Source organism: Sebastes umbrosus, chromosome 4 (assembly GCF_015220745.1).
Source record: "Sebastes umbrosus isolate fSebUmb1 chromosome 4, fSebUmb1.pri, whole genome shotgun sequence".
In the NCBI taxonomy this organism is placed as follows: Eukaryota; Metazoa; Chordata; class Actinopteri; order Perciformes; family Sebastidae; genus Sebastes; species Sebastes umbrosus.
In genome coordinates, this window is record NC_051272.1 from 24592252 (window position 1) to 24608451 (window position 16200).

Consider the following 16200-nt stretch of genomic DNA (forward strand, 5'->3'; position numbering starts at 1 on the left):
GAGAGAAATTAGTAGGTTTTGAAGATTTATTTTGCATCCAGGCAGGGACTTGGTTGCATGTAGAGGATAAAAATGTCTCTGAGACAGTTTACATTGACATTTTTGCTCAGTTTACAAAGCGAGATGAACCACCTGTCATCCAGGGCCAGTGTTCTCTAACTCACCATGACCAAGTATCCATAACCATAACCAAGTATTAGGCTTTATTTGCCATTTTAGATTACTTTTACTCCTCTTAAATTTGACAAAATTCCCCACGTTTTGCAGTGTAACCACAATTTCAGGACATGCTATGCAAATAGGGTTTGTTTTCTGCCTTAAATTAAAAAAAACAACAACATCTCAACATGATGCAAGTGACACAGACTAGCCATAATATACAGCGCTAGTTGAGCCAAAGTGCTAACCTACATAAAGTATCCAAATGAATTGTTTGTTCTTTTGGAGAATCACATACAACGAAAAACATGTGAAGCAATACAATACTTTGCTTTTGATTCAGGGTGTGTTGAGATCAATATATGTATGTCAACATATATGACAGATTGTGTGAGGTTTACTGTTGCTCATGTGTAGCGCGGAAGACATTTGAGGGCAGGAATGTTGTTTATGAGTTCCTCAAGGGTAGCGGGGGTTGGTGTGATTGGTCGAAGGTGGCATTCATTGGCTTTTAGACTGTCAACATCCATTGTGTCTGGAGTTATAATGTCTCCATAGTATAAATGGACTGCTGTTTGATGAGAAATGTGCTGAGTCAATGTCTGTGGACGTACAATACAAAGCAATGCTGGACCGTCACAGAAGCACATCCTTTGTCATAACTTTCTGAAACCTGAACTGTACACAGATCATGTTGACTCATTTTAATCCGGTGTCACTATCCATTTATTTCAACACAGTTCTTACTGTAACACGGTCATGGCTCTACTGGCATCCAACAACAACTTTATTGGACCCAAAAATAAGACAAGAGGAATCACGGCTTGAACAATGTTGTTGTGTTTGTAGGTTAAGGTCTCTTCCACGGTGCTGTGCACAAGATATCTCAGCGCAGAGTGTCGGCTGACATACCTTGAAGATCAGTTGCCCCTCGTCCCCGTTTATGCCAGTCCCCTCCTCCCCAATCCATCACATATCTCTGGCAGGGGCAGAGACACTGGATAAGGCTGTGGGAACCTATGTGAGCACACATCCTAATCGTCCCACTCCTACTGCAGTCGATTTCAAATCTCTGGAAATCAGCAGGTGTGTTTGCATGTGTTTGCATGCTTGCATTCGGAAAACCCCGGAAATCCAAATTCAGCACTGGCCTTGTGGCAGCCAGGCTCCTGGGTCAGAGGTCGGGCTTGTGACATCAACGGAACTTCCAGGGGGGAGGGTCTAAATTTACACGCCATCCAGATTGCCTCCGACTCCATCCCTCTCGGCTATTAATAGGCAGAGGACTTCTGCGTGGCATGCACCCGCTCCCTCCGAGAGTGTGAACATGGGACGTGAAAAAACAGAGGAATCTGACCTGAACTGGCCACGACGTCTGACCGCTCATTTAGCGTTGATGGCAAAGGGGCAGGGCTTTAATTAGATGTGGGCTAATGGTTTATGTTTTTATGTATCGAGTGGACTGCTTAACTCAGGCTAGAAAGTTGCAATTATTGGAAACCTCTTAGCTTGGCATGTTAGCATGTTAATATTCGGTAATTGGTACATAATTAGTACATAGCCGGGCCGGGCGCACGTGCCTTTTAGTGCATGTGAGTTTCTCTGTTGTGCCCCACATGGCTAGTGGCCACTGGCTCATGGTCGCCGCTCTGCACTGCGCTCATACAGCGGTTACTACTGATAACGCCGTCCCGACCCATGGCGTCGTCGCTGAAGCATAGTGCCTACCCTCCGGTTCCCCCTCGGGTAAACACCAGCTCTGTTGCCATTGTTTGCACCGTTAGCTGTTAGCCGCCGGCTCAGCCGTCTCCATGACACACACGTTCTCATCCCAACTCGTCACATACTGCTGCTTTGTCAGACCCCTTGTTGTCACTTTAGGTTTTGGCATCAATACCACTTAGTTAGGTTTAAGAATAAATCACATGGTTGGGTTTAAAACTACTATAATTGTAAAGTGAAAATGAATGCACAGGACACAAACAGTGGTCTACTGGAAGAAAGCCTTGTGTTTGTTGGGCCTACCCCACCCTGTGTGTCTTTTCGCTCTTTAAACTACGTCATCACACTCCCGGCACAATTTTCCTGAGCGTTTACTGTTGCAGCGGTCCCGCAGATGACTTTACATTGTAGTTAATGGAGTGCCTGGTGCGTCTCATATTGGCAATAAAGGGGTGCCTTTTGCGGCGGTATCGAACGATATTTGATGCCTTGGCAATAAGAACAGGCTGGATATTTCATTGGATAAATGAAAAATTTCACCAGCTGGTGGCACTAGATGAAAAATCAGGGGATCACCACAGTCTCTAGGATTCATCCTCTAAGCACCAGGAATGTTTGCGCCAAAATTCATGCCAATCCATCTGATAGTTGTTGAGATATTTCAGTCTGGACCAAAGCGGTGTTCATAGATCCATAAGAAAAAAAAATGTGAGTATAGATCGGCTGACAGTGAACCCTGATAGATAACAAACCCACTGAGGCCGTGTGAGTCCTGTATCTATGAAACATCTGCTACAGATTGTCAACGGGGATGAGAATGATTTTATAAACAACTCCTGCCAAAAATGATAATTGGCTCCCCCGACACAGTTCTGCCTCATCCCTGACTGTGGTACATAACACACATAACATACTGTAGCCCAAGCCTACTGTATGAGCCTCGTCTGTGACCGCATCGGATCTGGACTCTCACTAATTGCTCTCTCTGTCTTTGATCATGTTCCTGTACCTGCTCTCTCTTCATCCACTTCTCTACAGCTCTATGCAATAAGGTAAGGTGCTGCTGCTGTTGGTGGATTAGGTGTTTTGCACTTATAAAAACTCAAGTTATCATCATCACATATTTTAGCTGAGCAACTATTTAGGGAAATGATTCAAGGCACCAGTATGGCCCATTTTTCATGGAAGGATGAAGTGGCTTCACAGGGAAACACTTTAACAGTCCCGTTACATGCAAAACTATTCACTTCAGCTGACAAACTTTTCCATCTTCACGTCTGGATCTTCAATTTGCTGTTTCCCTTTTTTTCTTCTCTTGGATATTCAATACCGACAACTTCTCCTCCGGCTGCCTGAGAGTCGGAGGGGGAAAGTTTCCATGCGGCCCCAGCGCCCGCTCTTGGCGGGACAATCCCGCTGTAGACCGAACTGTTTCCGCTTATCCACCTCTGCTGTTAGAGGACTCCCTCCTCCTCTCTTACTTTCTCCCTCTTTCTACTGTGACACAAACAGCCACTTTCCACTGCCCCAGACCTGAACCTTCATTCCAGTTCCCCCTCTAACGCTCTCTCTCTCTCTCTCTCTCTCTCTCACACACACACACACACACACACACACGTTGAGGGCATTGCTGATTAAAATTAGTATTTGATTGCTGATGGAACTCAACAGTAACCTTACACATCCAACCAAGGTGTAAGTTATGTGTGTGTACAGTATGCATATACATTCGTGTGTGAGAGACTTTGTGTATGTGTTTGCATGTGTATGACTGCGTGTCACACACTAAGTACTGTAACTAGAAAGGCCAGGCAGTTAAGTGGCCAAGCCATTAACCAGAATATGACTTCTGCAAAACTGAACCATAAGGAAAAAAAAATCACAAATTTTAAAAGTAATGAGAGCAGCAGAGCTCTCACAGGCTTTTGCCACGGTCATTTGGAAAGCAATAAAACCTCATTAATCGGGTTTGTAATCTTATGGAAACCAGTGAAATTAGATAATGTAGTTAACTTTTATTTTCCATCAAAGAGCCCAACTGAGTGCATTAACAAACAGGCTTGAATCGCATCTATAAATGGCAGAGTTGGATAACAGTGTGAGACCGGACTTTTGGCTGAAGGTTGCACCGGTTCATGTTGCCGGCCCCCTCCTCTTCCCTTAGACCGACCTGGCCTGGTCTGCACTGGCTGGAGCCTTGCTAAACATTGCCAACCTGATGTAGGTAATGAGTGCAGCTACTGCTACTGCACCCACAGCAAGCTCCAGGTCTGGGGTCAAGGTAGAGAGAAGGGTCATAAGAACATGGAAATCCACCTTAACCTTAATCGTACGCTGAAATAATAACACATATGTTTTCTTCATTCCAAATCATCAATGTATAGATGCTTTAAAAAGGCCCCTTTTCACAAATCAAGTCATCACAAGCACATAGACACATAGAGCTGGATAAACCTCTAGCTCTGGGCCCCTATTGAGCCCCTAACTTAGTTTGTTTTTAAGTTAGTTAAATGAAAATGTATTTAAGAATGTTTACGCATAATATCAACTGGAATATTAAAGTCATTAGATTTACACAAAGATCACCGCTACAAGACAGGATCTCAAGAAAGCTCGTTCTCATTCCCAGGGTGTCAAATACCGACACTTTGTCACGAAACCAACCATGAAACCAATGCACAAGGCACCGTTTAGCGCCTGTATGAAACGCACCGGGCGTTCCATTAATGACAATGTAAACCCAAACGCTCTGAGAAAGTACGCAGGTTTAAAGAGCTAAAGAGATGCACAGGGTGGGCGGGAGTGGTGGTGGACCCCAACAAACACAAGGCTTACATCCAGGAGACCGCTGTTTGTGTCCTGTGCATTAAGTTTCACATTCACGTTACAATCAGCTGTTTGTGTCCCGTGTTCACAACGTTCAATTTTATTTTCACCGTACAAATGTAGTAGTTTTAAGCCCAACCATGTTGTTTTTTCCTAAACATAACTATAGTGGTTTTGTTGCCTGAACCCTAAAGTAACACCAAGGGGCGCGACAAAGCGCCAGTCTGTGATGAGTTGGGATGAAAACGTGTTGCTCAGGATTAGGCAAAGTGCAGGATCTGGGATGCCCCAGAAGCCTAGGAGTCTAAAGTGCAGACTATTAACCACAACATCCCCCCTTTAAATCCAGTCGGGCTTGTTGCATGTCGTTCGCTATATCTCTCTCACATTATTTCTTGTCATGTCTCTACTGACAATTATGTAATAATGGCACAAAATGTATAAAACATGCAGCTGCATTAAGGCTCTTTTCAGTCTTTATTATCTCTATTGGTCAGTTGATACAATTACCATACATTTATTGCCACACAGTGAACCCTGAGGCATTTTTGTTGCCCCTAAATGTGGGGAGTTGAACCTAATTTCCCCAGTTGATAATTCAGTCTTGTAATAAATTCATCATGTACCAAGTACATTTCTTTACATAGTGAAGTTAATTTATCAGTGTTAATTTATCACTGTTTTTGCAGAGGCTGACTGAGCATGCACTACTTGTTCATGATAATATGTTTCACACCGTCTCAGGTACAAGTATGCATGTAAGAGCCATGTTGTATTATTTACAGTTTTTCGTATTTGATTCTCATAGCAAAATTACATTGTGTTATAAATGTTTGATATGCATTAGAATTAAGGTAATTAGTCCTGTTGTAGAATGGGCTTTGATCCATTTTGACTCTTTTATGTGAGTTTTGCCCTAGTAAGACGTGCTTCTCTAGTTGTCTATTTAAATGTGATTAGTGTGATTTTTTTGACCACAGATTGTAGACTATATGTCAGTTATTTCCAGCGAGACTGGTCCATTTTTGATAGTTCATCATTGCATATGGATATATTTCTGTTTTGTTTTTTTCGCTGAATAAACTCCTTTTCACTCACAATACAAGCCTCATCATTGAAGCATGACCAAGGAGAGGCAAGTGGAAGTTGGACATGGTAGTCTAGGTGAGTCAGAAACCTTTACATCCTGCTAGAAGTGGCGAGGACGGTATATAGCAAGCTGCCACTACAATGCACATTCACATGCTGCAGGGACAATAATCATGAAACGGAAAGGATATTTCTGGCTGATCCGGGGATTTGAACCAGCAACCATCAAGTCACAAACTACTACTCTAATTCCATGCATAAATGATAACACAATATTACTGGAACAGCTTGACTATTACGGTCTGTACTCGAATAAACACTATGTATTATGTATGTTGAATTATCGATTTTAGAGTTAATGGTATTCAATATAACTTAATAATTTATTTTATTGAACAATCTAATGTTTTAATACGTAATATGCAGTGACCAGTACACATTACAGTAGCTTTGAAAGACACCTTCTGACTTCCGCCTCACCACCTTTATGAATCTCCAGTACGCTCTCATATCAGCTGTCAGATGAACCAGATCCAGAGCAACAAACAAGTAAACAACTAATGAACTGATGGCAGTTTCTTTTTCCTGAGGCAAAAACCTCAACTGGCCAACTGTAAGGATGACAGGACACTCTGATATGGTGTGATAAATAACTGTGCCAACTGGTAAACATTACAACAACTGCATAATGATCAAATGCCTAACTGCCGTCCCGCCCCATCCACAGGCACACACACACACACACACACACACACACACACGGTCCATGGCATCTTAACTGATGGAAACTTCCCTCCCTGGCACAGTGTGGGCTGTCAGTGTTGTCCATTTCCTGCCAGGTCTGAACCGGTTGAGCCAGGGACTCAAGTTCCCCTCAGGGGGCCTTCAATCACTCTCACCCCTGCTGCAGGCACATCGTAGTGGCTGTGAGGTCAGACGCAGGGGCAAAGGGACTGAATGAGAGATGGGACGAGGTCTCCCTCTGCTGCTGTCTCATCATATGTGCCCTGAGAAAATACTCACAGCAGTGACATTCCCAAAATAGAAACCCATTCTTAAAAAGAATAAAAACCCTCTTATCCAAGGAGGAGTTTAAAGCAGTTGATCCAAATGGGAAACATGTATTTACAGGACAATTATAGCACTCAGGGGATTTTACTGATTTTCTCATAACTGACAAGTGTCAATTAAATATTTTGCATACTAAGGCATTACTTTAGTTTCATTATCACTATCTAAATGTCTATTTATGTATATCTACCTCTCCATCCATCCAACTGTAATGAATATACGCAGGATGTGTGCATATACGAATTTGTGTTTTCTTTTCATTTGATGAAAGAAAATATGTCTTGATATAGACTATATGTGCGTATGTATAAAACACTTTTTTTTTGCATGTGTGCTTATCTCAAATGACAAGATTATGTTCAAATTGTAGAATTAATATTGAAAGTGTGCCAACATAAAATATCATAAACATGTGAGATGTGATCCACGCGTCCACCAAACACTCAACTCAGAGTAATTTGACCAATTTTGACAAAATGCGAATTAATCTTTCTCAAATTTACTTGATTGGTATTAGATTCACTTGTCAGCACTGCATCATAAACAGTCTTGTCTTTAATAACAAAACATCTTCTCCCTGGATTATCATTATTATTGCAATTAATTGTTTATTGGGTGTGTACTGGTAAAAGTTTGAATAAAATCCTCAGGATAACAAAGCCCAATTGGTGGCAAGTGTTTAAGCTCCTCCCATCAGGCAGGTGCTTCAGATCAATCTGCACACGCACAAACAGACTTAATGACAGCTTTTTCCCAACTGCCATAAACCTCCTGAACTCTGACATCTCCTCTGTCTGAGTTGAACACGTGCAATGTAAATCTACTGTTACGGACATGTGCAATAACACGTTGGTCACTTGTGTCACTTTTGCGCAATGTAAATACTGTAAATCTACTTTTACGGATATGTACAATAACATATGCTGATCACTCTGCAATAATTATTATCTGATGCCGTCCCGTGCAATAATTATATAATTATCGGACGGACACTTTGTGCAATAATCTGGCAAAACTGTCATCTCATCAATATACATATTGTATTTTTATCTTGAATCTTGAAGTATTTAAGGATAACAGATTATTATCAGAATAATAAGAAAGTACTGATAGCGACCTCAACTCTTGGTGTTCTTGTCCCATATTTTCAGCTATTGTCTTTTGATTTAATGCTCAATATTAGATTTGCTCCCTGCCTTTATAATTGGTATACCTTTGTAGTTCAGTGTTTTTTTTTTTTTTCATTTAACCTTTATTTAACCAGGTTAGTCCCATTGAGATTAAGAACCTCTTTTCCAAGGGAGACCTGGCCAAGACGGTCCGCAGCAAACACTAAAAGCATTAAAATTTGCATTAAAAGAGAACTATCTGAAGACAAATGGGGGGGACAAAAAGGAACTTTTCTGGGAGTCAGCTGTACAACAAGGGAGCTAAAAACATTGGCATGCCATAGAGTCTGCTTCTAAAGCCTTCATTTTAGACTTAAAAACATTTAATGATACCAGCTCCTTTGTTTTTAGGTCATTTTGGAGCAAATTCCAGGCTGAGGGTGCAGCATATGCAAAAGCCCTTTCCCCAATTTTTGTCCGAACTTGGGGCTTGGAGCTTGTTTTCTGATTTTAAAGACTCATTTGCTATCTTATAATTAAGATTTCATATACTGCATTGTGGCTGCAGCAATATACTACTTTAAGAAAGGCATTAAACTCTGGTATAAGTACCCACAGTGTACCTTGTAATGAGAAATTACTATGTATGTAGCGATGTCTCTTTGTGCATCAGTGGAAAGTTAATGTCTACTTTGTTTGCATGTCTCATGTAGTGGGAAAGTACTGAGTGTTGACGTTCTACCTGGGACACTGTGTAAAAACAACTCCTTATCTGTGTAAAACAACTCCTTTTCCCGCACTCCCCGTTGTAGATTTCTATATAATCACATTGTAATATTCTTCTGTAGACTCTGTGTGACTCTGTATAACCAATGCCTCTTCTTATAAGAATAAAATGCAACAAAGACATTTCATCTGTTTGAGATCTTTATTTTCAACGTTCTTTAGGACTCATCTAGGGAAATTGACAGAATTTCCATTACAATCTTGGTGCTGCGAACAGGGTTCCATGGGAGATCGTCCTGAGACCACGGGAGACCGGTGACTGATCATCCAGGAGAAACCTATTGCCTGTACCTTGACAAGTTAAGAGACGACAGGACCGGCTCTGGACCGTCTCTACTGGGACCCAAAGGACCCGATTGAGTCCAACAAATCAACTAAACTCGGAAAAAAAAGTTTGGAAATTTGTGTTTGGTGGATTATCTCTCTGTTGTTACAATGCTATATATATATGTATATACTGTGTATATACTATATCGGTACGTGTCCAAAGGGGCGTTTTTTATCGCGAGGGGACGCGACGCTTCCCAACATTGGACGCTTGGTGGGCTGCCCCTAGAAACAAGGCACTCGGCTCCTGATTGGACGAAGGCTTTCCCGCTGTTGGCTGCTGCTCCCAGCTTTCAAACCGGAACCAGTATGGAGGCTCGTTTGGAAACTTTCTTCTCTTATTTCACGTAAATAGTTTACTGAAATGTGTTTCTGAAAACATTTGAGGCGAAAAATAACCCATGCAGTTGCTGAATCTGTCTTTATTTTGGCTTGACAACGTTTAGTTTAAAAGATTATCAGGAGTTTCGAGAGGCGGCGAGTCGCGTCGGACGCCCGTGATTTGCATAAAGTAGCCAGGACCTCAACTTCATGCAAATAAGGAGCGGGCGTCGTGACGCCTAGTCTCTCGAATCGCGACGCCACGCTACCGGAATGCATTGCGCGGCTTCTTGCATAGACAATGAATGGGGAGCGTGGAAAGCACGGAGCCTGTGGACACGTACCATATGTACAACCAGTGCCTCTTTTTATAAGAAATAAAATACAACAAAGACATTTCATCTGTTTGGGATCTTTATTTCAACGTTCATTAGGACTCATCTAGGGAAATGGACAGAATTTCCATTACAACCTTGAATTTGCTCAATATTAGATTTGCTCCCTGCCTTTATAACTGGTATGCCTTTGTAGTTCAGTGTTTTCAGATTTTAAACACTCATTTGCTATCTTATAATTAAAATTTCATATACTTAATTGTGGCTGCAGTAATATACTACTTTAAGAAAGGCATTAAACTCTGGTATAAAACCCACAATGTACCTTGAATGTGCTGCAGACCTGCTGCAAGCTTTCAAGGGCAATAGACCACACCCACTGCGCATGCGCTGTGTCCGCTGTACCCGGATGTAACATCCATACACGTGTAGCACTTGACAACCTTGGAAAGACAACAAAACAACTAACTACCTGGCAGCTTATGTCTCCAAACAACCCGGTCCAGCGATGCCAGTGACAAGACTACTGTAAGTGTCGAGTTGTCTCCTCATTTGTGGACGTAAACCGGCGTTTGGACGCTCCAGATAGAGACTATGATAGTCTGTTCTCTGACAGCTTGCTAACTAAACTAGCACAACAAGCTAACGTTAGCATGTCTTCCAGCTGTCCTCCTGTATGTATGTCTGTCTGACTGCAGCTGTTCGCTCACGTTGTTTGTCATTTTACACATTATCGGTGCGCTTTAATTAGTTATATATGTGCTCACTCAAACATGCAGCTCCAGTCGTAGTAGTGCAGTAACAGTAACCGTAACTATGCGGGTTACCATGGCGCCCAGGTCGTTGTTATGGTCTTTAGATATAGAAGCATCTCACCTGTGTCTATTCTGCATCAATACTGCCATGATTCATTCATTCATGTTTGACTCCAACATGATTTCATTTTCCATTAATTGAAAAATAAATGTCTGGTTTCATAATATTTTATTCCACATGTGTAGAGGTTGTATATAACATATATAACTACATTCAGTGTAAGTGCTGAAATACATTTTTAACCTTACATTGAATGAATTATCTATTTATTTATTTATTGCATGAACTTATGGGATCAATTACTAATTATATATCATGAATGCATTTATGCAACAGCACTTACATTCAGTTTTAACAGTTTTCTTCATTTCCTTGTATTTTTATATCTGGTATATTTTTTTGTTCTTTGTACTTTGCACTACTGACTTTTTTACTGCCTTTTTACTAACATGTTTTGCACTATTTGTTTTGTTTATTTGTTTATTTGTTTTGCGCAATTTAAGACTATACAACATAACAAATAAATAAATGAATAATATACAGTGCAGGAAGAGGCAAAAAAAAAACATTGGGCTTATCTGAAGCCTCCACCTATAGAGACAAGATTAATATAAAGAAATAATATGACTACATAATAGTGATAACAAAACAATTAGGACTATATATATATATATATATATATATATATATATCAAAAAAGATAAGTGTGTGTGTGTGTGTTGCGTGGAAGTATCAAAATTGAAGAAACACTGAAATCTAATAAGAAGAGATGTGTCCTATATGTCTCTAGTCAGTGTAGTAATCATTTCTTGTATTGAGTTTGAGTCACTGGGTCACATCACATTATATGCCATTATTTTTCTATTAAAAATATTTATGTAAAATAAAGGAATTAAACTAAATCAAAATAAGTATTTTAAATACTAAATTTAGTATTTTTTTAAATCATATTTTACACTTATAGGCAAGTAAGCCTGGATATTTTTTTTCCACCCAGGGACAAGATTAATATAAAGAAATAATATGACTACATAATAGTGATAACAAAACAATTAGGACAAGATATATATATAATAACAACAATAACAATACGGTAAATAGTGTGTGTGTGTGTGTGTGTGTGTGTTGCATGGAAGTGTATGGTTAGTGTTTGTGAGGAGGATATTGATTTAAATATCTTTAAAGACTTCTTCAAACAACATTGTGAGTGGTAAAAAATAAAAAAAAAACATAAAAACAGATACATAGACAACACGGAGGAAAAGCAGTTACAAGACAGCAATTAAATGACCCTTTAAGCGACTTTTGAAACATTTGACAGATGAACAGTTTATTGATAGATGTGAAAAGCTACTCCATAATTTGGTTCCCCTAAATCCTATCGAAAACTGACCTCTACTAGTGAGAAATATAGGAGAATGAAGATCTAGAGATTGACGGGTTGAGTAAGAATGGACCTGAGAATTTGTTTTGAAATAGGTCTGGAACTGCTCAGTAATATTCCCACCAGAAAGTATCTTATAAATAAAAACACATATTTGAGAAATATTGATATCATAAATAGTAAGAATCTGGAGTTTCTTAAATAGAGGAGCAGAGGAGATGTGTGACTCTGATCGAGTTGCAATCCTCACAAAACGTGATTCATTCAGTCATGTTTGACTTCAACATGATTTGTTTTCCATAAATTGAAAATAAATTAATATATAATAATATCATAATAATAACATAATAACATAATATTTTACTCCACATGTCAAGAGTTTGTATTTAACACATATACCTTTTTGTCAATGGTCGTTTTCTTTTGCAATAATCTTGAACTCTTGGGAAATGGTGTAAAATAGTTCTTACTGCTTAGCAGGCTCGGCACAGGGTTAAAGTTTATCTCCAGTTTTATTATGACTTGTTAGTTATGACTATAATTGTTTACATCTGGGAACACTGCAGCATTGCTGGTGTAAGACAGGTTAACAAACAGGAGCAACTAAACTGATCTGACAGTTTATAAACAAGCAAACCACATATTCTATACGATAATACATTATTGTCAGACAGGTCTGAAATTTGTTTTGCATCACAGCAGCTCCATTTGCAACATCACAAAAAGGACAAAGACAAGAAACAAAGGATACGTACATTTAAACATTACAATCACAGAAGACGATATTCAGGGCCCTTCAACGTACATTTGACCTGGGATTAGGTTCCATATTTAGTTTTAGGATTGACTGGTGTACAAAAGAGTGCTTCAGTCTAACCTTATTAAATCGTGGAACCCTTTATCTACGATTTGATGGTAACAGTTCATATTCACTGTTCAAAACGTGGTTGGGTCAGAGACGATGGTGTTAGCCAGCCTTAAGACGTTATTATGATAGGCTGATTCATAGAGTTTCTCAAGGGGGTTGACATACAATCTTTGAGCAGATTTTCATTTGGTGGAGCAGTTTTGACTTTAAAGTAGTGGAAAAACTCTTGTACCATGTAGTATACCAATACTGTAGAACACTCATAATAACAGAAGTAAAAAAACAAAAGAAGAATTTGTTTATTCGCCCCAAAAAACCTGAGGCGGTGGAGAAAGTAAATTCTTTGTTTTGTCTTTTTACAGCCAAATTCGATGTGGTCTTTCCAAGATAACAGAAGATCAATCATTACGCCCAAATATTTATATTAAAATACCTGCTGGATTTTTTCGTTAAACCAGTGGTTCTCAACCTGGGGGTCAGGACCCGAAAGGGGGTATGATTTCCGGGGGCCGTCGGAATGTTTTTTTTACATTACAGTGCCTGTAACAATGATATAATTTGCCTCAGAATAGATTTTATTGAGGGTATTTGCAAGAGTCAATGTGTGTGTACACATGAGTTTCTGACGGGGGATTTCCGGCAGGTCAGGGGGAGAGAAAAAGTCATGAAACGCATCACAAATCCACAGTATCTGGAGCATATTGGACAACGCCTACGTGTTGTCCAATATGTGTGGGTGTAAGCATAATTGTATGCTTATTTATTAAGCATACAATTATTAATCACATTCACAATAATCAAAATCAGCAGGGGGAGGCCCGTAGAAACAGCTGTTTACGCCAGGCGGGGGGATCGCGAACACCAACCTGATTATTCTGGGGGGGTTGCGACTCGAAAAGGCGAACCACTACTCTAAACCACTTCATTTGGAGGTAAAAAAGAAAGTAGCTTATTTGTAATGTTGTCAATTCCTTGTTGAAGTAGTTACAGGAAAACGGTGTGCAGGCAGGCAGGTAATGTAGTTCTCCTCTGGTCAGCATCTTTGTATTGTCTTAAAAGAAACTCTTAGTGGCGTTGTTTTTCTTTCAGATTTTTACTTGTCAGCAAATGTAAGGGAAGGCATGGCGTCTCTTTCGTATGACTACCCAAAAATTCTCAAACATGCCATTTTGTGCCATTTTCAAGTGAGCTGGGGATATGAGATATGAAAAGATTCCAGCAGATTTTACTGAAAAATCTCTGCTAAACTCTCTGTCCACTTCCTGCCCAGCACCGAACAGCAAACAGACAAAGTCGACCAGCTGGTGAACATAGTGGAGCATTTAGCAGCTAAAAAGCCAAGTGTTTCCATACGTCATTACATACATCACATTAAGGCACAGCGTGTGGTTTGTGCGATTTGGACGGCAAACCACAAACAGTGATCACATCCTGTGGGTTTTCATTACACAGCTCTCTGTTGAAACGTATCTGTTTTATCTCTGCTTTTATCAACTTTTGACAACAAACGGCTATAAGAAATGAAACAAGAATTGCACAATTCTACATGATTACTTGTGCAGCTCTAATATCGTCCCAGTTGTTAGTGTGATCGTAAGAAACACTACAGGATGTCTGGAAATGATCCTGTAGATGACAAGAGTCTGCCTCTCCCCTCAGATACCCTCTCTACCAGCTGGGGAACCCTCAGCTGAGGATCTTCAGACCCAACTGGTTCATGACTCTGGTGAGGCCGGGAAGAGAGCAGCCGCCTGACACCGTCCAGTTTCGCATCCCCATGGAGTAAGTCTTCGCTAACAGATCTTCCCTCTCACTGTGCAGAGATGCATTAGAGAAATACAAAGGCTGAGTACTCTACTGTTGTGTAATCCCATACTGTTAAGTATCTCAATCAAAAGGAATATTAGGAATTGCAATTGAGAGCTGGTTCCTGTTTAGAAGGTTTATTGTTGGCAATGCTTGCCATTAAACTTACTGGTGAGTGCTCATTCTCTTCCCCTTTTCGTTAACTGATTAATAATTTTGTCTATAAAATAAAAAAAAGTGAAAAATGCCCACCACATTTTCCCATGAATTAATTGATCAATTATTTAAACTGGCTGGATAGACTGGCTGTTCACCTTATGTTGCTAGTGCGCAGAGGTGTAGTGGTTGAAAAATATTACATTTGAGTCATCTATTTTGTATATAATCACTTTGGGAAGTCAGATTTGATGTGATATAGGCAATATGTACGTTCATACATCCATTTCCTTAGAATATCACACCATCTTTAGGTGTGTGGATTGTACTACTGTACATGTAATGCCAACAAAAAGCTATGGTTGTATTACATAAATGTGTCTTTTTTAAAGTAATAGATGAAAAGTGGACACTGATGCCAACTTTAAACACTTCCCGTAGTGTTCAGCAACTTCTTGCACAAAGGTTAATAGATGTTTATTTTTCTTTGAATAGGAAAAGCTAAACGAATAGAAGATGGTTTGCAGATCATATTAATCAGTCTGCAATCAGTAGTGCTTCCTACTATTAGAAATGTGTTTGTGACACAAGTGAGGTAAAATAATTATGTGCTTGTAGATGAAAATAGTTTGCTTTGACTTACATTTGGGTATTCAGATGCCACTATTTATATCCCTCACCAAGATGCACAATTAGTGTATTGCTTGTTTGTTATATAATACTATATAGTACTACGCTACTACTACTGTGATAATATGGAAATAAGTGACAGAGACGGTAAATAATCTCATCATGTCGTTGTCCTGTTAATGCCTAATGCTACTTTATTTAAATGGGTTCTTACTTCTTCCTCCATCTATTCATAATGGTCATTGTTATTATTTATTACTTATTACAAATGTCAAACCTGATCTGATGCATCTGTTCTAATGCAATTTTATGTTCACGGACAATTTCTTTTATGGTATACTGTATCGTTCTCAGTCTCCATAGAGCCATACAATACATACTACAGTACATTTCTTCTGAAACAATTACTTCTCACAATCCCAGCTCCTTATAGTTTGAAGCTTATGAATTGTTCCAAAGGTGAATTTGCAGACTTGTAGACTTCTAGACTGCTAAACGGCTTACTTGCACATATTTGTCTTCTTAGCAGGCGTCTCCTTAAAGTACAGCCTGTACTCCAGCCTCAGAGCAGCATTGTAGAGCTGGTATGGATTCAGCAGGATGTGTTTTCAGCAGGTTGGGTGATAATTATCTGAATCTGGACCTTGAGGATGAAGTGTCTATATCAACTCTGCAAAATTTACAGTGCGTCTTAAGAACAAAAATATAATAAGCTGATGCCCTATGTGGGCTGTACATTTTTACTATTATGAGACTACAAAATCAGTTATTTTATTTGGCTTCAAAGTTATTTTG

The 16200-nt window shown here is 39.6% G+C and overlaps 1 protein-coding gene across 1 annotated transcript in view; it reads left to right on the forward strand.

The window, feature by feature from the left end:
• Positions 1-10063: 10063 nt before the first annotated feature.
• Positions 10064-16200, forward strand: part of mrpl23 (mitochondrial ribosomal protein L23) — a 47816-nt gene continuing 41679 nt past the window's right edge. The window contains exons 1-2 of the mRNA XM_037767926.1: positions 10064-10273; positions 14473-14595. Coding sequence (XP_037623854.1) covers positions 10254-10273; positions 14473-14595 — 143 coding nt within the window. The 5' untranslated portion in view covers positions 10064-10253. The remainder of the gene's footprint in view (positions 10274-14472; positions 14596-16200) is intronic.